At 52.8% G+C, this 12622-nt stretch overlaps 1 protein-coding gene across 2 annotated transcripts; it reads left to right on the top strand.

Annotated features, from left to right (window-relative positions):
- Window positions 1–564: 564 nt before the first annotated feature.
- Window positions 565–11573, top strand: AIF1L (allograft inflammatory factor 1 like). Of its 2 annotated transcripts, XM_068211222.1 has the most exons (5): window positions 565–713; window positions 5178–5244; window positions 8209–8250; window positions 9415–9577; window positions 11238–11573. In XM_068211222.1, the coding sequence occupies exons 1-5, from the start codon at window positions 636–638 to the stop codon at window positions 11323–11325; spliced, it is 438 nt and encodes a 145-aa protein (XP_068067323.1). In that variant the 5' UTR covers window positions 565–635; the 3' UTR covers window positions 11326–11573. The 2 variants fall into 2 exon arrangements, with proteins under 2 accessions (XP_068067323.1, XP_068067324.1); XM_068211223.1 differs by lacking the exon at window positions 5178–5244 and having other exon boundaries at window positions 689–713.
- The last annotated feature ends 1049 nt before the right edge of the window (window positions 11574–12622 follow it).

Genomic DNA, 12622 nt, shown 5'->3' with positions numbered 1-12622 from the left:
TGTGGCAGCAGCAGAACACACTGTACCCGAGTTTGCTGCTTTTAAAGAGCAGGGGTTGAAATGCGGCTGCATTTGGGGTGGTGAGGGGAATATGTCTGAAAATTCCCACTAAACCCCACGTTAGTACATGATTTTAACATGAGGTGTCAGGCTGACACCGCGAGGGCGTGTGACCCTGGCCGGGACACGCATGGCCGGGACATCACCTCGGCCGCGACTGTCCCTCGGCCCGTCCCTTTTCCCGCTGCTCGCACTCCAGGGTTTATCCAGCGCCTGGAAGCGGCTGTACCGTCCCGTCCCTGTCCCTCTGCCGCCGGTACCGGCGGAGCCACGCCGCTCCCAGGGCAGCTCCGGAGCGATCCCCGGTGTCCCGGAGTCGCGCCCGGCGGTCGGTGCGGGCAGAGGGAGCGGGTCCCTTCCCTCCTGCGGGAAGCCCAGAGGCGGCGGTGCCTCCCCCCGTGCTCGGCACCTCGAGCCCACCGCGGGTACCACGCTGCCCTCCCGGCGCGGGGCACAAGGGCTCCGCCACCCGCCCGCTGGGGCGGGGAATGGGTTAAGGGCGGGGGGCGGAGGGCCCGGCCCGGCCCTGCCCGCCCCTATTTAAGGCGGCGGCGGGCGCGGGGTGGCTCGGTGCGATGGCGGCTCCGCGCCGGCCGAGCGGCGGGGGGCTGCGGAGGGCCCCGCAGGACGGGCGGCTGGAGGAGATCAACAAGGTGGGGCTGGGGCCGCCTCCCGACCCGACCCCGCGGGGAGTGGGGAGGGGGCTGCGGCGGGCGGGGCAAGAGGAGGAGGAGGGGGGTGGTGGGTGCAGGAGGAGCTGCCGACCCCTCTGCCCAATCTCCTTTGGAGAGGGGATCCGGCCGGAGGAGGAAGCGGGGTTTCTACGGGGATCGCTCTCCATCCGCTGGTATTGCCCTCTCAGGCGGTTCTTTCCTCTCCGTGCATCGCACATCGGCGGGTCCGAGGGGCTGGTGGGCGCCCGGGGGCTGGCTGCTATGACATTCCCTTTGGGAACGTGCTCCAGCAAGAATGGGAACTATTGTTCTCCTGGAGGACTTCAACCTCCCCTCTGCTGTATCAAGCGCTTCAACTTTTTCTTCCCGGATTGAGAAGTTTCTGCTGCTCAGAGCTGACTGCAGCCTTCCTAGCTTTTCGTTACGGCGGCTGAATGGGTTGCCCAGGATGGTTGGACGTCCCACAAGCCTCGGGCAGGGGGAATGGAACCTCCTGGATTAGTGCGAAGTGCACTGGGCTTCGTGCCCTTCATGCCAGGGTCAGGCAAGGTCCTCTCCCCCGAGCTTCAGGCTTACCCCGTCCCTTGCTTGGCATGGTTGTGGGGGCAGTTGTGTTGGCATCCCTCCCAGCTAAGAGCAGTTCTGAGGGTGTAAAGAAGGTTTTAACCTTGAAGCAAACAGTGCTGGGATTTCTAGCACTTCTAGGTGCTCCTTTAGTTAGTGGCACCTTGGTGTTACAAGTGCAGAAATCAAATCGCTGTACAAGATGAGAGCCCGGAGGAGATGGGCTCACCTTGTTGTCACACTGACTAAGCTCTGAAAAGTAGCAATATGCTCCTCCAGTGAGACAGCAGAGGTGAAGTTTAGGTCACTGGAGAGGGAATTAAGTCATTAGAAATTACTCCATTAACTAGAAATTAGGATGTGCTGCAGAATAAGAGTGGGAAAAGAGATGTCATGGCATAAGGTGTAGAATAAGAGCACTTGGTTAAAAAGGAGCCTTTGTAACCTGCTGCTGGAAGGCAGGCACAGCACACCCTGCACCAAGGCGTGCAGATGGGTCTAACATACCTCCCCTAGCCAAGATGGTGTTGGCCCTTAGGCTGAAGATCAAGGGACTGTGTTGTACCTACTGCTGCAGTTTCTGCTTTCCCAGAGCCCTCCAGCATCACAAAGGCGCAAGGTGGATACATGATCCTTAAGCTGGTAGGAGCTGTAGGGCTGAGTCTGGGAAGCTGTGCTCTCTGGGATGCTGGGGGTGTGCCACTGCTGTGTCCCAAGGCTCGGGGCTGTTCCCACGCAGGGGATAGGTCCCTATCTCTTCCCTAAGCTGACATCACTTCTGGCCTTTTCGTTGGCTGAGGTTTGGGTGACAAAAATTAAACAAGCTGCGTGACTTCCCACTGACAGGGCTGCTTGTTTGCATCCTTGCTGCCCTGTGTGCTGGCTCAGCGCTACGAGATGGGGTTTGAGCAGCTCAAAACCAAGCTGCAGATAGCACGGGTGGCAGATACCCATGGATCCTCAGAAGCCAATGTGCTCTGGGCAGCAACCCCCACGCTGCTGTGCTTTGCCAGCTCCATGTGGCAATGGGGGAGTGCAGCAAGCAGCCTCACACCTCCCTGACAAATAGCTGATACAGAAACTTGGGCTGATACTGTGGCTGGAGCCAAGGAGGGGGTTTCCCCAGCACTGAAGAGCCCTAAGGCTGTAAAACAGTCAAGTGCTCCTAATAAAACCTATCAGGCCAAATTCCTATCAGGCTTAATCTCATTGTCTCATCCTAACACTTAGCTCCCTCCAGCCCTGTTTTCCTGGCTGGTTTCTACCCCAGAGCTCTCTCTGGGATATGGGTTTGGCAGGCAGTAGACTGAGTGCACGTGTGTCGCTGAGGGATAGCTGAGTCCTAGTGCTGGCTTCTCTCTTCCAGCCTGAACCACTCTTCTGGGCTCCCCTCTTGGTTGTTCCCCTCTTTTCGGGCAATGCAATCACATTGTCCAGCCTCGTGCATCAAGGTGGCAGGTCTAATCCAGCACAGATTAGTTTCAACCTTGTTTTACCCTCTAATGCGCTGGGCTGTGTGGAAAGAATTCAGCCTGTTAGAGAGCAGGTGCCTGCTTCTCCCATCAAGGGCAGGCACGAGCATCCCTCAGCCATTCCCAGCCCCTGCAGGCAGGGTGGCTGGCATTCAGCATTTAAACATCCCAGTGAGAGCTTGGCCTGCCAGTTGGAGTCACCTTTTTGGGGAGCAAGGATGGATCTGGCTTTGCTCGGGTTGTGTTGCAGGTAGCTGGGACTTGTCTGACTGAGTTTATTGGCTTAGAAAAGTCTCTCAACAGCTCAAGAAAGGCTGTTCAGGGCAGGAGGGGGGGAGAGCCTTTTAAAGTAGTTCTTATTAATAGAACATGCCCCTTAAAATGGGAACTTAAGCAAAGAGCTCTAGGAGGAACTTCAGCCACTCTGAATTTGAGTCACAGGCCCTGGGGACTGAATTCCTGTGTGCCATTGTGAGTGTTTTCCTTATCACAGTCACAGCCCAGCTCACACACAATGTGGAGAGTGGAATGCCTTTCAAATACAGCCCCTTGTTGCTTCCTTTCACCTGGAGCAGAGCTGTGGTGCTGGTGGGCTCTCCAGCCCCCCTCCAGTTGAAACACAAGGGAACTGAGTCCTAATCCTGTGTGCAGTGTCACCTGTGCTGCTCTTGTGTCACGCTGCCAGGGGCTGGTGGGCTCCCGGGCATGTGTCCCTCAGCCGTCACGTATGGATGCATTCCCTTCCGTCTTCACCATTTCTGTGCTGCTTCTTGCTCCCAGAGAGATGCTGTGCTCTGCCCTCACATCCCCTGTCCTGCTGGGATGTGGAAGCTGCTCACTGCTCCTGCAGGGCAGGAATGAAGCTGTGACCTAGTGGCCAGGAGGTGTTTTGGCTGTCAGTGATGTTTGCCTTCTCCAGAGGCTGTTCAGTGGTGATGGCAGCAGGTCACATTACTCTGGTCACTCCTGCTGCTGCCTGGGCCCAAGTCTTGAAGCTGAATTAGGCCCTTTGTGTTGGGCTGGTAAATGATACCCCTGGGTAGAAATAACTGAGCTAAATGAAACTGAGTTTGCAAAGGAGAGCAAAGGAAGGAACTGGAAATGCTGCTTTTCACCACAGCTCTCAATATGAGTAGGTGACCATGGTGATGAGGGAAGCCAGTGTCACACTGGCTTTGTGGCCAAAGTCTCTGGTGTCCCATGTGGAGTTTCTGGGGTAGAAGGAGGGGGTGGCAGTCACTTCTGTCCTAGTGGGCTTCCTACAAAACTCTAGTTCAGCTGCAGGGAAAAGACTTGCCATAGCAGTGGTTAACTGGCAGTGAAGATTTGAGGATTCCCTGAGCAGTCCAAGCTCCCCTGTCCCAGTGAGGAAGGAGGGAGAGTTCCAAGTGTGTGGGACCCAGAGCACAGGAGCAGGATTAGGATTACCAACAGTGATCAGCACACAAGGCTCTTGGTGACCCACTCCTGCTTTCCCCATGAGCATGGGGAGCAGTGGTGAGGAACACATTCCCAGAGTAGGGAACAGCCTCAGCCCTCCATCCACTAAACCCCTCGAGGGGTTTGTCCTGGACAGGCCATGCATAAACTGTGCAGATGTTAATGATTTCTACACTGAAGAATGTGGAGTTGTTGCTGAACACAGATCAAGTCATTAGGCTGTGCTGGGCTGGAGCTGGGCGGTGTGGGAAGGCAGGGACAGGAGCAAGGCCCTGCTGCTCACAGCTGTGGGGAGTGTTGCTGGCAGGGCACAGCAGAAGAGCTGGATGTGCATGTTGTGGTCTGTTCTCTTGGGTATCTGAAGGTTTTTGAGGTGGGGCTAGGGACAAGTGACCAGAAGTGATTCAGGCCCTCCAACCTGAGCAGGGTAGAGGGAGAAAATGGATATTTGGTGTAAGAGAGTTCCTAAGCCCAAAATACCCGTCCTTTTGGGCATATGACATTCTGCAAACTTTGCCTGCTCTATTTGCAAGCCCTCTGAGTTTATCTAAGAGTTTGAAATCTCAGATAAGAGTGCTTTTTGCAAGGACTAGGAGCCCTTGCTGGAAATAAGTGCCCAATCCACATGCTAAGTGTGCTTAAGCAGAGATGTGGGGAGCTGAAACTTTGTGTGAGCAAGAACAGGGGCTTTCATGCAGTTATTCCAAAGGCAGGTGGGGTCCAGTCCTCCCTCAAGCTGCTGGTGGGAAATCTGAAACATCAGAGGGATTCCCCTTGCACTGGAATGTTAATGACAAGGTGTGGAGGGATTCAGCCCATTTTCAAGTCTCCTGGTGCTGCTGCCCAGCTGTGACTCTCTGGGAATTGAGAATCTTCTGGCTAATGCTGCCTTTGGAGGTGCCCTCTAGGGTGTTTTCCTTTGCATCTTTAACCTTGAGGATATTTTTTTTTTCTTTTCTGTTTTTAGGAGTTTCTCTGTGACCCAAAGTTCAGTGATGAAAAAGACCTGGAGGAGAAGTTGGCGGTGTTCAAAGGTGAGAACTGGAGGGCCGCCCTGTCCTTTGAGCCTTACTGTTTGCTCTGAACCAGATTATTTTCCTCAGCCCTTGGATCTCACCAGCCTGAGATTCTCTGCCAAATACAAGTGACTGAGCTGGCATGGATGCCTTCCCCCTTGCTTGTGGGACTTGGTGAAACTCTCTGGAGAGGTTTTTTCCACAAAAGCCTTTGTGCTTCTCCTGCTTGCAGGGCAGAGACATGTCACCCTAAAGACATCCTGCCTGGCAGCTGCTGTTACTGCAAAACCTGCTGTGTGGGCAAAACTCTGGGGAGCAGCAAAGGAGGATGGTTTCTGTCAGCAAGCTAACTGGCATAATGGACCATGCAATAGCTGGACTCTATTTTTTTTTTCCCAGGAAGTAGGAGGGCCTCATTCCACAAAGCAGAAGTGTCAGCTGCTTTCTGGAGGAGTTGGGGACTTTCTCTCTCCAAAGGTTTCTTTAGTCCTTTCCCAGCCCCTTAACAGCAGAGGGAACACAGCACTGATGTGTCTAGTTCTGGCCAAAGCCTGACTCCAGTGGGTCAGCAGATCTAGGGCTTAGGTTTGGGCCTTTTGCTGGGATGGGGGATAGAGAAACAGTTCAAAAGCCTGGAGTCCTCTGGAGCTTGTCCCCAAGCTGGTTACAGGACAAGATCTGGCAGGGTTATTCTGGTGTACCCACTTTCTTTCCAAGCAGTGGCTGAAGGCAGTTGGGAAAACATGCCTGCGTCACACTGCCTCGAGGCTTGTGCTCAGCCTGGCTCTAAGCAAATAAAACCTGACCTTGCTTCCCTTTTAGACACTGTCTGCTATTTCCCTTTGAATTTTGGCTTTGCAATCCAGCAAGGAAGAAGCTGGCTGGCGTTTTGTGATCCCTTACACTGCTGGGCACAGAGGAACCTCCTGTGCTCCCCGATCTCTTTGTGTTGCCTTTTGTGTAGCTTTGGCTTTTGGCTGCAGCCCCGCATTATTTTTTCCCATCACAATTGGGGCTCTTCAAACATTGCAACTGTAGGTCACAGGCGCAGAATTCCCTGTAACGAGAGCCTTTGGCATCTCTTCCTGCTGCCTCGTGAGTTTGTCTCCGTGGCCTGTCCCTCTCTCCGAGGCCTCCTCCAGCTCCCCCAACAATCAGCTCATTGTGTGATGATGGGGGGAATATTTCTTCTCTGCTGCCCTTCCCACTTCCCCCTCCCAGCCTGGGGGAGGCAAAGATGGAGCCCCCAAGCAGTGTTTGTGTAAACGTATTTCTGAGGGAGGGACCATGCATGGTTTTTGCCCCGCTATATCCCTGCTGCTGGGGTGGGAGGGAAACACAAATGTGTGAGCTGAGGCTGATGTAAAGCTGCTTCTGTTCTCTTCACTGTTGGCTAAGTGTCAGCTCAGAAGAAAAGAAAACATGGGCTGGGCATGGACATGGCAGAGCAGGGTTTGTGCCCCATGCATATGCAGGGGTGCCTGATCCTGGTAAGGGAGGTGGCAGTTAAAATGCACAAGGTCATTCTGGAGAGGCAGTCCCACATCAAGCATCACTCTAGCCCCTAAACATGTGCATTACAGCCCCAAATTCTTCTAGAATCAGTTGCTTGATGCTTGAAGGGAGACATTTACTCCAGCCTGAAGCATGAACAGCTTTGGTTTGTACATGGTATTTCTATATTCTGTCCTGGTCAGCTCATGGCAGCAGTAATCCATGGGCTGAGACCCAGGTGAAGCCAAGCCAGTCCTTTGCCTCCTGCCCATCAGTCCAGTTAACCCAAGAATTTCCCTTGGAAGCACAGGTCCTGGGAAGACTCTGATGTGTGAAATAACCACTCTTCACTTTGGCTCCTTAAATTAGCCTACCACTTCTGTGTTCATGCTCATATGCCTGCTGGTGTCCCCAGAGCAGAGGCAAAAGGTCTTTTCCATTTTCCTTCCTGGGGCAAAACAGCAGTCTGGAAGGGCTTGGTTAATTTGAGTCCTCCAAGGCTGTTGTGGTGAGCGAGTGCTCACTGCAGGGTGATTTCTCCAGCTCAGCATGGATGGATGGGGCCAGCAGGCATCTTGCTCTTTCCATTTAGTAGAGCTGAGGTGATGGGGGGCCCCCTGTGGTGCTGGGAGCTGTATGGTCTGTAAGACAGACAAATCCTTGCCTGAAGAGCTTAAAGTCTAAATGGGGAACAGCTATCAAGAGGTGGGGGGTGTGTAGGAAGCTCAGGTGTGCCACTTCAAAGGGCAGAAGCTGCACAGGACTGAATTCCTGAATTTTCTAACTCAAATCAGTGCTCTGCCTGTTACAGCATGCAAGTTTTGGTCCTGCAAAGCTAACCAGACCTTCTGGAGCAGGCTCTGCCTCTCTCTGACAATACTGGAGTTGCTCAAGTCAGCAGTGTTTGACAGCAGGCTGGAAGGGCAAACAACCTACTCCAGCATCACTGTGCCCAGGCATGTTCTTGGCTTCGCCCTCTTGATGTGGTCCTTGAGCATCTCTCCTGGCAGGTGCTGCTCTGGGAGTGAGCACAGTGACGGGAGCACTGTGGAGTCTGTCCCTCATTATTGCAGGCAACTGCGTCATTTAATCCCCCTTCTAATCCGATCAAGCTTCATCTCAGGAGTGCTCAGGGGTTTGTTTTCCTTGCTACTCCTTCTGGGAGCCTGTTCCAGAGCTTTGTTTTTCTGGCTGGAAACCTTTTAATGCTGTTCATAGCCAGCTGATACCTTGTTCTCATGCCAGTGTTTTCCTTCAGCTTAAATGAAAGCAGCCACAATTACCGAGAACTTAACTCTAGAGCCCTAGAGTTGAGATAAGAGTGCTAAAACCAGGCCTTGAGATGGTCCCCCCTCTGAACTTTGCATTCAGCAGTATATCAATCTTATCACCAAATGCTTTATTTCAGTGCTGTAAGCAGGCAGTGCTCCAAAGCCCTGCACACCCTCCTGCTCTAGAGTCCTGGTAACTTAATTCTGTCTCTTCCAGAGAAATACATGGAGTTTGACCTGAACAACCAAGGCGAAATTGGTGAGTGATTCTGAAGGATGCTGGGCTGGAAGAGCCACAGCCTGTCTGCTGCTGAATCTGCTGCTTCCCTCTGCATTCATGGTGTTGAGGAGGAAAATTTGTGGGCTTTTCCTATGTCCAGCCCTGCTTGTATCTTGATTGCCAGCCAGGGGCTTCCTTGGCTCTCCAGCCCCTGCCTCTCAGCTTCCTCAGTCTCTCCTTGCCTATTTCAAGATCTAAGCTCTTCTCAGTGCTATTCTCCTGAAGTTCTGTTTATCTCCTCCACTTCTTTCTGCTCTAAATGCTTTTTTTTCTTCTCCCTTTTTCTCCACTGAGGCCTTCTTCTCAATCCTCTACTGCAGAGCTGGGAATTCAGAGCTGGGAAGCTGCATGGCTTGGACAGTCCTAGGGCTTGCCTGGCTTGAGGCAGGAGCTGTATAAATCCATGAGCACTTCTGGTGCAGAGAAGCTCTTTGCTTTGCAAGGAAGGGAGCAGAGAGAAGCAAAAGACTTGGGTGTGAGTCTGGCTCAGCTGAGCAGCCCTGCTTTGGGTTCAGAAAGCACCAGTTACATAAAGTTCCAGCCTCCTGCAGGCCTGGAGCTGACACTGAAGTATAATCACTTGTGCACTGTGCCCTTCCAGGAGGCGGCTGCCTCTGTTCCCCTCCTCCACAAGGCTTCCAGCTGAAGTGAAGCCTGTGGGGAGCTGAAGAGGCCTGACTCAGGGCTTCCGGGAGGGAAGGGGCCGCAGGTCTCAGCAGGCAGCAGTGCAAAGGGAGGAAATGTCCTGCGGCGATGGGCAGGGGCGTCTGCTCCCCACAGCTTGTTTGTCTCCAGCTTTAACCCCGGTGTTGCTTCCCTCCTCCCCATCCTTGTGATTCTTGGCAACACAATCTGCGCTAGAGAGCACTGTCCCCACAAGTGTCTCTGGAGCACTTGGAGTTGTCCCTCTTCTCTGAGCGTGTGATACTTTTGTCTTGAGCTGCCCAACTGGGAAGTGATGCTCTGTACTGGGCAGAGTGGCAATGAGCTGTGCTGGAAGGCTTCTTGTGGCTTTTGGCAACAGCTTAATGCTGTCAGCCACAGAGTCCACAGGTGAGGTGGTCTCAGGTGGGAACTCATGGCTCTGTCCCTAGGGTTGTGCTCAGTGGGGCCACCCCTTGACAGCAGTGATTGCTCTTGTAGATTTGATGTCTGTCAAAAGGATGATGGAGAAGCTGGGGGCTCCGAAGACCCACCTAGAACTGAAGAGGATGATCTCTGAGGTGACCGGAGGGGTCAGCGACACCATCTCGTACCAGGACTTTGTCAACGTGATGCTTGGGAAACGCTCTGCTGTGCTGAAACTGTGAGTGTCCCGGGATGGAGCTGGGGAGAGCAGCAGCACCCGAGCTGCTCTGGTGGGAAGCTGGGAAGCACAAGCTGTTCTGTCTGGTGGAGCTGGAGCTGTGCACACTCAGTGTTCATGGAGGGAGATGAGGACCCTTGTGCAGGGGAGGCTGCAAGGTGCCGTGAGAGGGTGTGTAAGCTCGGGTGGAGGCTGAGCAGTGGCAAGTGCTCCCAGCAGAGCTGCCTGCTGTGTGTTAGCACAGGCTTCCTCACACGTGCTCCATGGGAGCCGTCCCCCTCCTTTCCTTAGGGCGTGCAGGCATTCAGCACTGCAGGACTTCTTCCCGTCTCTTCCCTGAGGATCCTGCTGGCTCTGGGGACACAAACTTGCCCTGTGGATGGTGGCAGGACTTGAGTGAATGATGGTCCTGCCAGCACCAGTAGTGCTGGCTCCTGTTTCCCACAGGATGCTCTGTCCCTGCCTGATCTTGGAGGGATGGGCAGTAGATGGAGGTGGGACACATGCTTAAAACAGCTGGCTCATGCTGGGAGAGGTTTTCTGTGGTACAGGATGCCAGCACTAGCCTCCCACGGCCCCCTCTGCCCTCTCAACAGGGCTCTGAAAGTGCTGCTCTAACAAATGGCTTCCAAACACTTGCTTGGCTCCATCTCCATCCCGTTGAAGGCTGGCATTTCCTTTCACAGCTCAGAGGCTGGCCGTGCTTTTGTGTCTGAAACCGCCATGAATAGGAGCTGATCCTCTCCGTCCTCCTTACCCCTTTTTGAAGGCAGCTTTAGAAACACAGCCAGCTTTCCCGACAGGTTGGGAGGAAGGATCTTGCACCCACCTCTCACGTGGTTTCTCTAAGCTGGGACATGTTTGCTGGCAGATTCTCCCCACTGTGAGCTGTGTCTCTGTTGTGATGCTTGTCTTCCAAGCAGACACAGTCTTCTGACATCCCTGCTCCTCCTTTTTCTCCACAGAACCAGACTGAGCCTGCAGCCTATCCTGTATCTTCCATCCCTCCTCCCAACTGCAGCAGCTTTCACAAACAGGTCCCTTCTCTTGCTAACAGACACCCCATTGTCTGTTGGACCCTGTAGAGCAGGGGCAGAAATGCAAAACTCGTCCTAAGAGCAGTGCAGCCCTTTGATCCATCGAGGCAGCTGGCATTCCCAGCGTAGCTGCAGTCCTCAGGGAGGAACACAGTGCTAGTGGTTGCAAAATGCTTGAGATTCCTACAGCCAGTGCCTTGCTCCTTGTTTTTGCTCTCTCCCCTGGCTGTAATTGCTGTTGCTTGCTCGGTGTTGGCTTCTGAGTGTTCTGTTGTGTGGTTATGTGCAAGGTGGGCCAGGAGTGGTATTTGCTTTTACGCATCAGGAACACTTGGCATGCAGTGTGTGCCCAGGGGATTTCGGAAGTGGCTGTCTAAATAAAATGCGCTAATCCTCTGGGCTCTGAGAGGAAAACCGGCAGAGACTTTGGGAACCCACTCCTGGTAGCTGCTGGAAAAGCCAGCCTGGCAGCACTGCCCTCTGTTGGCTTTCTCTGCTTTGTTAATTATCTGCTCTTTGTAGAGGAGCCAGATGCTCTTTTTCAGCAGAGAATGCCACCCCCAATGATGGATAAATATACATTTGCTTTTTTAAAAATTGGTAATATCTGTTTTGTTTTGCAGGGTCATGATGTTTGAAGGAAAAGCCAATGAAAGCAACCCAAAACCTTCAGGTCCACCTCCAGAGAGAGACATAGCCAGCCTCCCTTGAAGAGGACAGGCTGTAAAATGGGCACTGTTTGCTTTGCTGGTCTGTAACTGAGGTTACCTGTGCTTTGTTACTCTTTACTGTGGACAGTCCTAGTTTTCAGCTAACCTGCCTTAGAGGAACAGCAAGGGAAGCTGGAGACCCCCAACTCGTGTCTTTCTGCTGCATCCCTTAGCCAACTTGATCTGTTAGACAGAAGCTGTAGCACCAAGTGTAATGTGAGACCAAAAAGAACAAAAAATATTGTGTGATTTTACTCTTTCTTCTGCCCTTCCTGCATTTCTCAGACGAGGAGCTACTTTGTTCCCAGCGTATGGATTCAGAGCTGTGCTTGCCATGACAGGTTCCTAATGGTCCCTACTGCCAGACATGGACAAAGCCCCTGAGAGCGGCTTCTTGGGTGCAAAGAAATAAGTGCCTTCTCTGCTCCATCCTCCTGTTCCTACTTTGGACTTAGTTCTTCCCCTCCTGACCTCCCCAAAATGCAAATCAGGCTCCCACATCTGCTTGATCATATGGGGAATGTGGGAATGTGCTTGGACACAGAGATCTGCCTGCGCAGATTGGAGTGGGGACAGTTTCTGTCTGCTCGGGGGGCTCATCCTGCGGGCAGATCTCGGGGTCCAACACCAGCCACTGCAAGTGAGGATGGTTAATGCCACCTTGGGGACCCCCCTTCCTGATAAATCACGACTTGAGTCCGACCAGGAGTGTAACCTCTGGGCAGGTGATTGTCTGTCCCATCCATGGAGTCCAGAAACAAGCTGTGATGCCTTTGCAGCCCCACAGGATTCCTGGGGCAAGTGAAACCTCCAGGTGAAAGGAAACTGAGTCACCAAACTGAGCCCGGCCAGAGCAGTTGCAGATGAGGATCTGTCCTCAGGCAGCTTCTCTGTCCCTCTGATTTTTGCAGACCTCCCTGTATGTGTTTCAGCCTGGTCCCCTGGGCCTATCCATTTCCCTGATGGATAAGCCCTAAAATCTGCAAAATAAGAAGGGCTGTAAATATGGAATATGAGCTGGGACTGTGCTATCCACACTCTGGGTACTGTGGTGATTTTTGTTCCATACACAGTTTCTGGAATCCAGGTGTTTGCTCTTTGGCCTTTCCCTACACTTTTCTTAAATATTCTTGACAGCTTTTAACTTTTTAAAAATCATTCTTTAGTAAGTACATTTTTTTAAAGGAAATACAAATTATTAACTCTACTAGGCTGATTGTTCCTGCCAAAGGCTGCACTTTTAAATAATTTTTTTAAAAAAGCAACAAAAACATTCTCACCACTGTTTGTGTGAAAAC

The sequence above is a fragment of the Anomalospiza imberbis genome, chromosome 21 (assembly GCF_031753505.1).
Source record: "Anomalospiza imberbis isolate Cuckoo-Finch-1a 21T00152 chromosome 21, ASM3175350v1, whole genome shotgun sequence".
Classification (NCBI taxonomy): domain Eukaryota; kingdom Metazoa; phylum Chordata; class Aves; order Passeriformes; family Viduidae; genus Anomalospiza; species Anomalospiza imberbis.
Note: the sequence above shows the minus strand (reverse complement) of the source record. Positions and strands in the feature narration are given on the sequence as shown.

Coding starts and splice junctions, on each gene's coding strand:
- AIF1L (XM_068211222.1), top strand. CDS start 636: ATGGCGGCTCCGCGCCGGCCGAGCGGCGGGGGGCTGCGGAGGGCCCCG. Junction 714..5,177: donor GGCTGGAGGAGATCAACAAG/GTGGGGCTGGGG, acceptor TTCTGTTTTTAG/GAGTTTCTCTGTGACCCAAA. Junction 9,578..11,237: donor CGCTCTGCTGTGCTGAAACT/GTGAGTGTCCCG, acceptor TTTGTTTTGCAG/GGTCATGATGTTTGAAGGAA.